Raw genomic sequence first — 14,198 nt, 5'->3', positions numbered from 1 at the left:
TCAGCTAATAACAATCCCTCTCCCAAAGATTAAATAATCATGTCATTTGGCAGGTCATCCTTTGTGAAACTGAAATTTCAACTACATTTAGCGTGCGTGGGCATGCAAAAGTAAAAGGGGATCACATTTATAAAGTTGAAGCTGACCTTTTAATTTTTAGAGGTAACTTTCTGCATTGTAGAAAGAAAGTCATCATGATTCTGAGGATGCTTCTGAAAATAGCAATCAGAAGTCATTTTGTCAGCATTGAGCTCAACTTCCTGTTTTGTAACTATAATTATCTCTTGACTATTTGCAGTGATAGTTCTCTAGTGATGACATTTAAGAGACTTTTTCGCATCCTGCCTCCACCCACTAAATTTCATTTTCTAAACCAGCACAATTTTGGTAGCCTAAAGTAGGACAGCCTTTCCAACTGATACTTCCAGATTCATTGGATTGTACTTCACATAATTCCCTTGTGGGCTGACTGGGAACTACAACAAGATGTAGGCAAAGCATATCTGGAAGTTTCATTGTTGGGTAAGCTGAATTAGGGAAAAATAATGAATCTGAAATACAGTGTGCTTACTCCCTTTGTTGTAATAACCCTCTCCATTTTTTACTATTAATCTCCTGGCGAGATTTAACTTAAAATATCATGAAAAGTTGAGCAAATTCTTTAAAATTTCTGGGTCAGCAGAATTTCCTGTCAGGTGGCAGGAGAATAATCTTACAAAAATTGTAAAGATGATAAGAGTGCAAAGCAATTGGATATCTACCCCAAGAATACCCTAAGGCAGAAGCTTGTCCATCCCAAGGCTAAAGCACCCAGACACAAACTGAATAACATGGTATATGCAGTACAATGCAGTGAGCCATGTGCACATCTGTACATTGGAGAAACAAAACAACCACTTCATAAACGCATGGCACAACATAGGAGAACAAACCAATCAGGACTAGTCAAAACAGAACTGCCATCTCTCAACAGAGGGGGGAGGAATACAACATCATCTATCTCCAATCTACAACACAGTCCTTTCAATAGTTCCAAGAACTATTGAAGCTCAGTGGTGAGCTTCAAAAATTGTTCGAACCTACTCTGTGGGTGTGGTCTCCTTTGTGGGAGTGGCTTGCCACCCATGTGACCGGATGGGAGTGGCTTGCTGCCCATGTGACCGGATGGGAGTGGCTTGCCGCCCATGTGACAAGATATGAAATTGTGAATTAGTACTTAGGTCGGTCCAAATAGCTATTCAGAAACTCTGGCATTGAATCATGCAAGTCTTAAAGCTGTCAAGTTGCAAGATCCTTGCACCCCTAACCCTTTAGAAAAAAAAACTAGGGTCTTCAAACCTGACAACTTTAAGACTTGTGGACTTCAACTCCCAGAATTCCTCCTCCAGTCACGTTGGCTCAGGAACTCTGGCATTGAAGCATGCAAGTCTTAAAGCTGTCAAGTTGCAAAATCCTTGCACCCCTAATCCTTTAGAAAAAAAAAACTAGGGGTCTTCAAACCTGACAACTTTAAGACTTGTGGACTTCAACTCCCAGAATTCCTCCTCCAGTCATGTTGGCTCAGGAACTCTGGCATTGAAGCATGCAAGTCTTAAAGCTGTCAAGTTACAAGATCCTTGCACCCCTAACCCTTTAGCAGTGATGGGTTTCAAAAAATTTTGGAACCTCTTCTGTAGGTGTGGCCTGCTTTCCGGGTCCACTGGTGGAACCTCTTCTAACCGGTCCGGTAGATTTGACGAACCGGTTCTACCGAATAGGTGCGAACTGGTAGGAACCCACCTCTGCTCCTCACCTATTTGCACCACTCAGGTGACCCTGATGACACAGATAAACTTCCAGGTGGCCTTAACAACTCACTAAAAGAATGCAAATGACCAGCTGTCTGAAAGGAGTATAAATATTTCCATTCTCCACTATTCAGCCAGAGCTAAAGAAGGTTCTTGAATGAGAAGCAAAACATCTTCAAAGAAAAATCCATAAAATCCAGTTGCCTCTTGTTTAAGACTTATGGACTTATGAACTCCCAGAATTCCCCAACCAGTTGAAGTCCACAGGTGCTCAAGTTGCTAACTACTGTTTTAGATGGTTATTAAGTATTGACCAGGTGCTTGAGACCATGTGGTATTAAGACATTTTATGTGTTTACAGTGTTTTAAAATCAGATAGTAACACTAGTGTCAGGATCAACATTCAGAGTGTCTATGATTACCTGAACAGAAATGATTTGCAACTGACTTTCATTTTTTTCTTAAATGAAGATTGCAGATGTATGGCTTCTAAAATGTGTCTGTAGTCTGTTAGTGTATTTTCTACATATGGAAGATGACATTTCTGGCATGTAAATTATGCAGGGGATTTTTATTTGATGTAATAAGTTCTGCCATTGTACTACTTTGGAAGGTAGCAGGCTTTAAGCACAGGCTATACATTTATAATTTAAGATAGTTTAAGAACTACTGTCACTGGTAATCTGCACAGATGTAAAGGTTGGCAGAAGGTTATGCAACAATTTATAGATTGCTTTCAATTAGATTTGGCTGAAAATGATTCACTTTTGCTGATTGCCAGGTGGCATTTAAGTGATATGAACAGGAGATTTTTTTTTTGTTGTTTGTTGACTGATTCCTCTTTTTAAAAAATAAATGTTTTTCTTATGGATGGTTGTGTGATAATTTTTCCAATGATACGTGCAGCAGATGTTCTATGCTAAAGGTATTTTTATTGGTTCTTTTCTGTATATAATTCTTTGTTGTAGATTCATTGGATCTTGAGAGCCGAAGTGTAGGTAATATTCTTCTTTAGGATTTCCAATTTAGATAGGTCTGGGCATAAGTAGATTTGTTGTACTTCCCAAAATATTTCAAGCAAGATAGCCAGTATTGAGATTTTGGAAGTTGAAGTCCGCATATCTAAATAATATTTTGATTGGGAAAAGCTGCTATAAGGAGATGTGAAGTAAGATATTACTGCAGTCAAATTAAAATACTTGATTGTGAATATCACATTACTTTTGTGAGTAAGTGATTATCTTTTTATAATATAAAAGTTTTTAAAAACTCAATATATAAATAATTTTCCTACATGAGATAAAGAGGATTCGGATTAGTAATTTGCTGTTCTTGGCATTTTTAGTTGTTGTTTTTTTTTCTTTGGTGAAAAGTAAAATCTTTCAGGAATGATGTGAATTAACAACAAAAACGGCTGTCATTTTGTTACTGTTAGGAAATGCGTGACATTATTCTGCACAGTTTGAATTAATGACTGAAACTGTAGTTCAACTGGAAAAGCAGTTCAGTATTTTCATCAGTTCAAGATTGTAGTTGCTTGGTTAAACAGTCTTTCTAATAGATTTCTATTACTGCCTGTAACAGAATTAAGTTTATAGATGGTTTCGTATCAAGAATCCAATGGCCAGTGACCACTGTTCACTGTTGTTCTATCTGAGTTGGTTTAAGACAAGAAGGGTGATGTTTTTAAGCTGACAGTGATTTTGCCATAGTTAATCATAAGGTGATGAGAAAATCATTTGGTGCTTTTTTCCTCATTCTCCTGGATATTTGGCTAAATAAGAGACTTGCATTGAGCAACAAAGGTCAGGCAATGTTTTTCTTGATGGCAATCTGGCTAATTTTCTTAGATATGGCAACCCACTCTAAAATAAGTTCTCTGAATTATTAAGGAGGTGAAAGGTAAACAGCTTAATATAGTAAACATCTTTTCAGCATCTACAAAAATTATAAAGCAGGTGATGACTCTACCAGCCATTATTTGAAATAAAAATAGAATGTAAAAATGTGTAAGGTTTATTAACAAGCAAGAAGCAAAGCTTATCTGCAAAAGGTTGCTGGTGCTTTTAGAAATAAAGTCAAACCTAGTAGAAATTATAGCCACAACTTTGGAAAGGCATTCTGAACGTTCCGCTTGTAAAATTTCTGCTGGAATTTGGGAAAGCCATTTTTCGGAATGTACAATGACAAACATTCCTGGGAAACTATTGTACATGAAGTGTGGTGGCGCAGTGATTAGAGTGCAGTACTGCAGGCTACTTCTGCTGACTACCGTCTACCTGCAATTTGGCAGTTCGAATCTCACCAGGCTCAAGGTTGACTCATCCTTCATCCTTCCGAGGTGGGTGAAATGAGGACCCAGATTGCTGGGGCAATATGCTGACTCTGTAAACTGCTTAGAGAGAGCTGTAAAGCACTGTAAAGCGGTATATAAGTCTAAGTGCTATTGCTATTTTGGTACAGGTAAATTGTCATTGTGACTTCCTGTCTCCATAAAAGAAATAGAGATCACCAGTAGCCTCCCACCGTCCAGTGCGATCCCACAGAGTTGGCCTCCTCAGGGTGCCATCGGCCAGACAGTGTCGGCTAGCGACCCCCAGGGGGAGAGCCTTCTCTGTGGGAGTGTCTTCTGGAATGAGCTGTCCCCAGAGCTTCGTATAATCCCCGACCTCTGGTCCTTTCAACGCGCCCTAAAAAGTTGGCTTTTCCAGCAAGCCAGCCTGGCCTGAACAAAACAAGATAAATTATTGTTCATTGTTAATTTTAATTCGAATTTTTTTTAATGTTATTGTTAATTCTAATTGGGTTTGTTTGGGATATTCTATTTAACTTTTTTTAACTTTTGTATTATGTGTTTCTTTTAATGTTGTACGCCACCCCCGAGTCCTTGGAAGAAGGGTGGCATATAAATCTAATAAACCAAACCAAAGCATTAATTAAAATCAATTCAAATGGTTCTCTCCAGTCCTCACCAGACTTTTTATTTCTACCAATAATACAAGATAATCCCCCCCCCCTTAAATTAGAGTTCTATAACTCTGGTATCCATAGATTTGATTGTTCTGTATAGATCACTTTGTGGTCTTACCACTGCTTGTTGAGAAATCTTCCTAGGAATCACAATGCCATCTTTTTGTGAGTTTCATTGATTTAAGAGCAACTTTTGATTCTATTCTAGGAGAACAGGTAATCCTTGAGTTACGAATGTAATAGTGCCTGCCAATTACATTCGCAACCCAAGGATTCATTTGATTGAATCACGTTAATGAACATGATCACTCCCTGCTTTCCCCAGTGCATTCACTAATTGAATGTGCAGGTTGTTAAATGCACATGAGGTATCTCAGAGTGGGAAGACAGTGTGGGACCTAGTGCTGGAGCAGGTCGTCCAAGGCCATCCCTGATCCACTGAGACACCTCATACTCCCCTGGGGTACCACAATTATTCCCCCCCCCATCAGGGGTGGGTTTCTTGCCCCGTTCCAACCGGTTCGGTTGGAACGGGGCTGGCGGCGTCCTCGTGCACCGCGCGTGGTGCACGCATGCATACTAGCATCTGCGCGACGCTCCAGTTGCTCCTGGACGATCGCGCAGGCGCTGTATGCGTCCTGCGCATGCGTGGAAGCGCAGAACTCGTCAAAACCGGGTAAGGACCGCGGGCGGGCGGGCGCACCCTTCGCCGTTCCCGGAAGTTACTTACTTCCGGGTTCAGCAACCAACCGGTTCGCAGGGACCGCCGCGAACCAGTTGAAACCCACCCCTGCCCCCCATCCTGTCCCATCATGTCTCCACAGACTGGGCCTGTTTTGCTAGCATCTAATGCAGTGGTTCTCAACCTGTGAGTCACAACCCCTTTTGGGGTCGAACGACCTTTTCACAGGGGTCGCCGAGGAGCCTCCCATGGAGAGGCTGACAAGAAGCCAGCCCGAAGGGAAGGAGCGGCTCGGGTTCCCCGTGCGGCAGAAGGAGAGGGGTGTGTGTGTGTGTAGTGGGTGGAGGGAAAGTAGGAGCCACAATGGAGGTGAGATGGGGGGAAAAAGATGCGTGCAGCACAGAGGATGCTGGGAAAGCAGCTCGCTCCGAGTGATGGAGGTTGATGGGCAGAGCTACGGAAGCCAAGAGATACCATTTCTGAGGCGTAAAACAAGGCGGGGAAAATAAAATAAAGGATCATGGGATGCGCATACGCTGAGATTCCCTATTAAGACTGTTACCCATGCTTAGCAGGGTTTCATGGCTCAGTGTTTTCTGTGGGAATAGGGTAGGCATGTCTGGGAGGGGGGTGTCATGTGACTTGGTGGGAGTGATGTTGATTGGCCACACCCACCCAGGTTTTGTGGCTCCCGGTGTTACATAGTAGCAATGAAAATAATTTTATGGTTGGGGGTCACCACAACATGAGGAACTGTATTAAAGGGTCAGAGCATTAGGAAGGTTGAGAACCACTGATCTAATGAGACAAAAGAAACCAGCCTCTGCGTTGATTGGCTGCCATGCCCCAATCCCTGAAGCTGCTCATTTGAACTAGCCAATCAGCAGCAAGCAGGAGGCTGCTTGGTGCAGGCAAGACTGGGGCCCAAACTGGGCAGACTCTCATGGCAAACACTTCTGTGACCCTAAACAGGCTGGTGTACATGTGCCTCTCTTATCATGTCGATGATTCTGTTCTGTTATCCCTATGCAATTAGGATTGCTCTGCCTGCTAAGGACTTTTTCCAATACTGTTTATTAATAATAAGCTATTAATAAATGGATAGTGGGTCAGAAGCACATGAAGCAATTATACTGATATAAATATTAGCTATCCATTTCCAGTATAATTTGAAGTATACTCAGGTCATCAAGACTATCACTAGTCAGAAATATATTAAGTGCTTTCGTGCAATTTCACTATTCCAAAAGAGATCAGTTAGCATTTCAGATTTTCATTCAAACATTTTATCCTAACTTCTTTTTGGGGCTTCCTTGTGGGTACAGGATATTACAATTGAGCTGGAAATAATGCAATCTATTTATCTAAGAGCAGTTACAAGGTTTCCTAAGTGTGTCTCTTATTATGCCTTGTGTTGTAGATGCATTCAGTGTGTTAAGCTAATTTCATCCATTTTAAGAATTAGACTCCCACTGTAAAGTTTACTGCCTTTCATGCTTGGCCAATAAAAAATTGTGTGTTATATTGTTTATCAGTTCATTCATTCATATGGAAACTTATATGAATTATTTTTTTATCTTTATTATTTAAGTTAGCATTAACTTGGAATTTTTCTATTATGTATTTCACATTTCATTATATTCCCGAAACACGTGCATGTAAATTGTTTGATGTGTTGGATTATCAGTTTTTGTATCGGTATCTGCATCAGACAAGTGAGATGTTGGATTGCGGATACAAACAATAGAGAAGGTATCATTTGTTAAAATTACAGGAGCCTGTCCATACTCCCCACAAAACAGAACCTGCCCTATTCCTTGCAGATCCATTCTCTTTATTCAATGATCTTCATTCTTCATTCACTTCTGATTCCATTCTGTTTAATGTTTTTCTAATCAGAAAAAGATTGATTTCCATAGAACAGTTAAGGAGGTTGTATTTGGGGTACAATGGGAAGAACTGGACGAAACAATGTATTGTAAACTTTAGGGCAGTCATGGCTAACCTTTTTCTCCTTGCGTGCCGAAATCATGTCTGCATGACAGCACGCGTGCCCACACCCATAATGCAAGGCGCCCCACCCACCTGTGCATGCACACACACGCCCCCATGCATGCACGTGACCTCCCCCCATGTATGTGCGCAACCTTCCTGCAGCCCATTTTGGGCCTAGCAGGCCTCCCTGAAGCCTCCTGAAACCAAAATGGGGTTGGGGCACCTCATTAGCCCCCCCCCCGTGCATGCATGGGCATCACCTGCATGCGTGGCAAAGACCCGAAAATCAGCTGGCAGCAAGAGGCGCACACATGCATGGTGGAGCTGAGTTGGCTGATGGCTCGCGTGCCCACAGAGAGGGCTCCGCATGCCACAGGTTCGCCATCGCAGCATTAGGGTAATACATATTTCTATACTTGGAAATCTTCCTTAAAAGAATATAAAACGTAGGTTCCATTTACCCCTTGCATTGTTACATGACTAATGTCTTACAATAAAAAATGAATCAGTTCTTCTAAGACCTATTAACACTCTAATGCACATTTTGGCTTCATTAATTGCTCATAAGCAAGTAAGCTGCGCCAGGCCTCTCCTCCGAAAAAACCTCTGTTTCCAGGCCTCTACAATGTCCTGTCTCTTTGGTAATTTTTGAACAGCTAACATTTTAACGGCAACTGAGAAGCTCTTCATAACTAAATTATTTAGGAAGAAGTAGTAATTGTAAAAGCTCAGAATAAATGACTTTAAAAGATAATTATGCTTTATAAAGATTCTAATAGAAGATAATTGAGGCAAGATATAGTACTTTCATATCAATTTTAATTAAAGAGAAGTTCTTATTTCCTCTAACATGGTCAGTTGATGAGAATGGCTATTTCCGGTGACAACTCTTGATGCAATAAACTAACTAGACTTTACTAGCAATAGCAGTTAGACTTATATACCGCTTCATAGGGCTTTCAGCCCTCTCTAAGCTGTTTACAGAGTCAGCATATTGCCCCCAACAACAATCTGGGTCCTCATTTTACCCACCTCGGAAGGATGGAAGGCTGAGTCAACCCTGAGCCGGTGAGATTTGAACAGCCGAACTGCTGAACTGCAGTCAGCTGAAGTAGCCTGCAGTGCTGCATTTAACCACTGCGCCACCTTGGCTCTACTACTTTTGGTGTCTTTCATTTTCCTAAAATATATGCCTTATTTTTCACTCATCCTAACAACCATGAACCAAATCAGGACCTATGTATTATAGAAGAATGAAACTGGATTTAAAATTCATATTTAAAAAATATCCCACTTGTTCTCTTTCAATGAAAATGTTTTAAGTTTTTCATTAAGATTTATGAACCCATCTTTTACTAGTTCACAACTTTTCATTTCGAACACTATTAATGGCTTTTCTCTCCCCATATCCAAGTATGCATAGAAGTGTATTGTCTTTACGAACTGGTCTTGCTATGGGGTCTTCATATGAGGTCCTCTCAATAAGAACAACAATAGCAGTAGACTTAGCAGTAGACTTATATACCGCTTCATAGGGCTTTCAGCCCTCTCTAAGCGGTTTACAGAGTCAGCATATTGCCCCCAACAATCCGGGTCCTCATTTTACCCACCTCGGAAGGATGGAAGGCTGAGTCAACCCTGAGCCGGTGAGATTTGAACCGCTGAACTGCTGATCTAGCAGTAGCCTGCAGTGCTGCATTTAACCACTGCGCCACCTCGGCTCAGTCAACAATGTATAGTTGATGTTGCTTCAAACATATGGTTCTAGTATTAAATATATTGATAACGTGATACATGCGTTAGCCTAAAACTGTCATAGTTATTGTGTATTAAATCTTAATTAATTTTGATATGCTAACTATTATTATTAATTCCTAAAATTAGAGCAGTATATTAAAAACTAACAGAGTTCAGGATAATATAAAGATCATGGAATGTCTGGAGCAAATCTTGTTTCCCATTTGTCATTTTTAAATTTTGCACAATTTTTTTTTAATTGATGGACTTTATAAAGAAGTTGGTAGATAGAATCATTATTCACTATTTTTATTGAAATTATGCCTCTAAGAAAAACCTGTTCAGTCATTTCAGCAACGTATTCCCAAATGTGAAGTATTCCAGGTATCCTGAATTTAATTTTCCATCCTCCTAGTTAATGAGGTAAATGACTATGGTAGTTGAGGATGATGGGAAGCATATTATGTCCAGGAGACAAATTGTTAACTAACACTAAATTTGAATAATGATCATTTTTTTATAAAATAAAATAAAACAATACCATAGAAAATAAATATATAGATATGTCTTAGCATATACTAAAGTGCCAATTTGATGTAATGGTTAATAAAGTATCAGACTAGAAATCAGGAGACCATGAATTCTAGTCCTGCCTTAGGCACAAAGCCAGGTGGGAAATTTTGGATTAGCCACTCTCTCTTAGCCCCAGGGGGGAAGAAAATGGCAAACCATTACCAAATCTTGCAAGACTGACTTGAAGCCTCCTAACTAAATAAGTTACTATATTACTTATAATAATGTTTATCTCATCTTGAAGATAAAATCTGATGTTAATCTGCTGATATTCTAAATAGTACATGCACAACTATGTTTTAAAAAGTTTTTCAAAATTCATCTTCTTAAGGATAATATAAAGATTCAAGTGAGAAAAATATTTACATAATATAATTATGTAAATATATAAGTCAGACCTAGGCCTAGGAATTCTGGTGATTGAACTAAAACTGTTACATCCTCAATGTTCATTGGAACATAGTTTGTTCATTTTATTTTTAATACTCTTTCTATAAATCAGCAAACTGGCTCATATATAATCATTCTCCTGTCATCCTCAGCAAGCATGACCATTCACCTTTCTATTGATAAATGTCTACGGAGATTCTCAGCCCTTCAGGTCATGGTTGTCCTAAAAGGTGCTTTTTGAAGAGGCAACTGGACTTTCTTGTTTTTCTTTGAAGATATTTTGCTTCACGTCCAAGAAGCTTCTTCAGCTCTAAGTGGAGCAGCCAGATCTTAGTGGCTTTGCGGAAGGCCGGGAGAGTAGTAAGGGTCTGGATCTCCACGGGGAGCTCGTTCCAGAGGGCTGGAGCTGCAACAGAGAAGGCTCTCCCCCGGGGAGTCGCCAGCCGGCATTGGCTGGCAGATGGAATCCGGAGGAGGCCTAGTCTGTGCGATCTGATCGGTCTGTGGGAGGTAATTGGCAGGAGGCGGTCTCTCAGGTACCCAGGTCCGATGCCATGTAGGGCTTTATAAGTAACGACTAGCACCTTGAAGCGAGTCCGGAGACTAATGGGTAGCCAGTGCAGCTCGCGGAGGATAGGTGTAACGTAGGTGTACCTGGGTGCACCCACGATCACTCGCGCGGCTGCATTCTGGACTAGCTGAAGTCTTCGAACACTCTTCAAGGGCAGCCCCATGTAGAGCGCCTTACAGTAATCCAGTCTTGAGGTCACAAGGGCGTGAGTGACTGTCTGAAGGGCCTCCCGATCCAGGTAGGGTCGCAATTGGTGCACCAGGCGAACCTGGGCAAAGGTCCCCCTGGTCACAGCCGACAAATGGTGTTCTAAAGTCAGCTGGGGATCCAGGAGGACTCCCAAATTGCGAACCCTGTCTGAGGGGCGTATAATTTTACCCCCCAGCCTGAGAGATGGAATACTTGGCCAATCTTTGGGAGGGAACATCAGTAGCCACTCTGTCTTGTCTGGATTAAGTGCCAACTTGTTTACTCCCATCCAGACCCTAACAGCCTCCAGGCACTGGCACATCACTTCTACTGCTTCACTGAGTTGGCACGGGGCGGACAGATACAACTGCGTATCATCCGCATATTGGTGGTACTTAATCCCATGCCGGCGTATGATCTCACCCAGCGGCTTCATGTAGATGTTAAATAGGAGGGGGGACAGGACCGAACCCTGCGGCACCCCATAATTGAGGGGCCTAGGGGTCAACCTCTGCCCTCCGACCAACACCGACTGCGACCTGTCCGAGATGTAGGAGGAGAACCACTGAAGGAAGGTGCCTCCCACTCCCACCTCTAATGAAGAAGCTTGCTGGGCAGTTTTTTACATAACTGTCTTCTGAATGTTTATTGTGAGGGAAACTATTGTTACATTTGGCCACAACCTTTTTCATTAAGATCAAGTGTGTTAATGTTGATTTCAATTAACCTGTATCACTTATTTTTAAATATATAAGATTTTGTATTCACGCCAAATTATATACAAATTAATTTTTTGTTAATGATTTTTCTTCTTCTTTAGTGATAATTAACTGCCAAAACGTAACTTGTATCTTACTTGCAAAGTATCTGTGAAAATGCTATTTAAATCACATCCCTGTTTATAAATTGTGTTTAAAGAAAATAGGAAGCATTTCTGCAAACTGATACAACTGATAAAATTTAGCTTAGTCCCAAAGTAGTCTTCTGAATTAAATAAATGTGACTTGGAAACGTACCTTGATGAAATATCTCTGTACTGTCATGTGGATTATAAAAATTATATATAGACACTATTATTATTTTTTAAGATAGTTCAATTTTTGTTTCTAGAAAGAAAGGCTTTATGAAGGAATTATGTACTTTTTCTTAAGCTTGTCATTCTCTCTGAAGTTTTGTTTTTGTGAACTCTAAAAGCCCCTTCACTGACTCCATATGCTTGAATTTACCCATTGTGCAGACATCTATCAAATGGGCCATCAGTAGCAGTCGACAAGCAGTATTACATCCAAGTTTTTAAAAATTCCTTTGATTACTACAGATCCATAGAGCCCTTGGGTCCAGGGCTTCTACTGTAGCACAGCTATTTGCAAATAGATTTTTATAGCACATTAGAGCTGGCGGAGAGTCCAAAAAAAATAGCCTTTTTCAGTATTAGAACCAGCTGTGGCTTTTTTGCTTGGATGAGTCATTCGTATTTTGGTGAAGGAGGGGGGGGGGAGTACTAGCAAAGGACACACAGAGCCTTATTCAAGAGTTTGTTTGTTTTTGCAAAGGGTATCCTAGCCACAAGCCAACTTGATCATATTAACTCTATGTTTATTCAAAGCACTTTCTTTTTCTTTCAACAGTTCCAATTATAAAAACAGAACCTTCTGATGATTACGACTCTGCTCAAACCTGTGGACCAAGGAGCCATGGATTAAGCCCTCTCTCCAAACCGTATTACAGCCAGCAGATCATGATGCCTCCTGATCCTGGCTCGTGCCTTGTAGCTGGCTTCGCTTCCTGTCAGCAGAGAAACACTGTGATGTCATCATCTCCCAGCTCTAGTCCTAAGCTGCATGATCTTTCCTCTCCTGCTTACAAGTGCATCACCAACCCAGGCCATAATCATCTAGGACTTCAGCAGACGGCTGGAGGTGTCCCCACCATACAGGAAGTGCCAAGGTCTATTGTTGTGCACCCAAGCTCTCCTGATCAGTCATCTCACATCATGCTGCAGCCGCAGGTGAGTCAACATCTGAGCAGTACCTGTTCCCTTGGTAATCAACAAGCACTCTATCCCAACAGTCCCTCCTCTCCAGTTCCATCTGTAACCCAGGAGTCAACCTATTTGCAGTCCTGCAGTCCAACTCATTCAACTGCAATGGGCCAACAGCAGCTGCCGAATGTTCAAAGAAATGAAATTCCAGCAAATCAGCCACTGTCATTGACCGACTTGCATGAGGACAATAATCATAATTTGGCCCCTATGCCCGTAACAGTCAAGCAAGAACCTGAAGAATTGGACCAGTTATACCTGGATGATGGTAAGTCTGCAGATGTAGAGGTTTGTGTTCAGCCATGTTGTGTTGGGCCATTGAGTTATTGTAGCCTTGTGGAATATTCAGGAAAGGGGAAGCTGACAACTAACAGTTTTGTGGAATGACACAGAAGTCTGATTGGGTGACATAAGTATGGAAAAATTTACTTACCGTTGTCAACATTAATGAAAGTCCATTACTTAAACATTAAACACTATTAGTCATTGTTAAAGTATCTGCACGTCCAAAACTACAGTATAATAACGTTAACCATTATTGGTCTTGGCTTAAGCCATAGCCAATGGCAAGTAGAATGACATTGAAAGCTATCCATCATATAGCAGCTTGAAATACATAAGCCACTAGTTAGAATTGAATGATGAAAAAGTGTTATATTTTATCTAAGAATACCTATGTTTAAAAAGGCACAAACTCTAGTGTCTGAAATTAAAGCTGTTTCCATTGCCACATGAAAAAATATTTGTTTTGAATTATAAATTCTAGCTATTTTTGTACATACATCTACATATTTCATACATGTATATTCTGCATGCACCATTGCATTGCTAAAATGCTACACTGAATTTGTCCAGCTTCCAAAAATTGAATCATTTAAAGCAATAAAAGATGAAATCTGGAATTTTATTGCATTACTTCACTGAACTGTGATGCAGTGTTTAAAGTCCTGAATATTATGATGTTTGACCTAATGTCCTTTCAAAAGAAATTCCTTTGAATAGATTTATTTTTTCAAACAATATAATACTTAAAATTCTCTTGTAATAGAAATTAACAAGATAGCCTCTTTGATTTAATGGGAACCAATCATTAAGGAACCATGCTAGGAACCAGGTGACTGAGAATTCTAGTCCTGCCTTAGGCATGAAAACCAGTTGGGTGATTTGGGGCCAATCACTTTCTCTCGGCCCATAATGCAATTCTCAGGTGACAAGGCAGTCAGATAATTCCTTTTGCAGCTACTGGATCAACTCTCAATTGAT

The 14,198-nt window shown here is 40.7% G+C and overlaps 1 protein-coding gene across 1 annotated transcript in view; it reads left to right on the top strand.

Moving 5' to 3' along the window:
* NFATC1 (nuclear factor of activated T cells 1) overlaps positions 1-14,198 on the top strand; it is a 122,141-nt gene that overhangs the window by 80,718 nt on the left and 27,225 nt on the right. The window contains 1 exon segment of the mRNA XM_032222210.1: positions 12,523-13,203. Coding sequence (XP_032078101.1) covers positions 12,523-13,203 — 681 coding nt within the window.

This window comes from Thamnophis elegans, chromosome 8 (assembly GCF_009769535.1).
Source record: "Thamnophis elegans isolate rThaEle1 chromosome 8, rThaEle1.pri, whole genome shotgun sequence".
In the NCBI taxonomy this organism is placed as follows: domain Eukaryota; kingdom Metazoa; phylum Chordata; class Lepidosauria; order Squamata; family Colubridae; genus Thamnophis; species Thamnophis elegans.
Note: the sequence above shows the minus strand (reverse complement) of the source record. Positions and strands in the feature narration are given on the sequence as shown.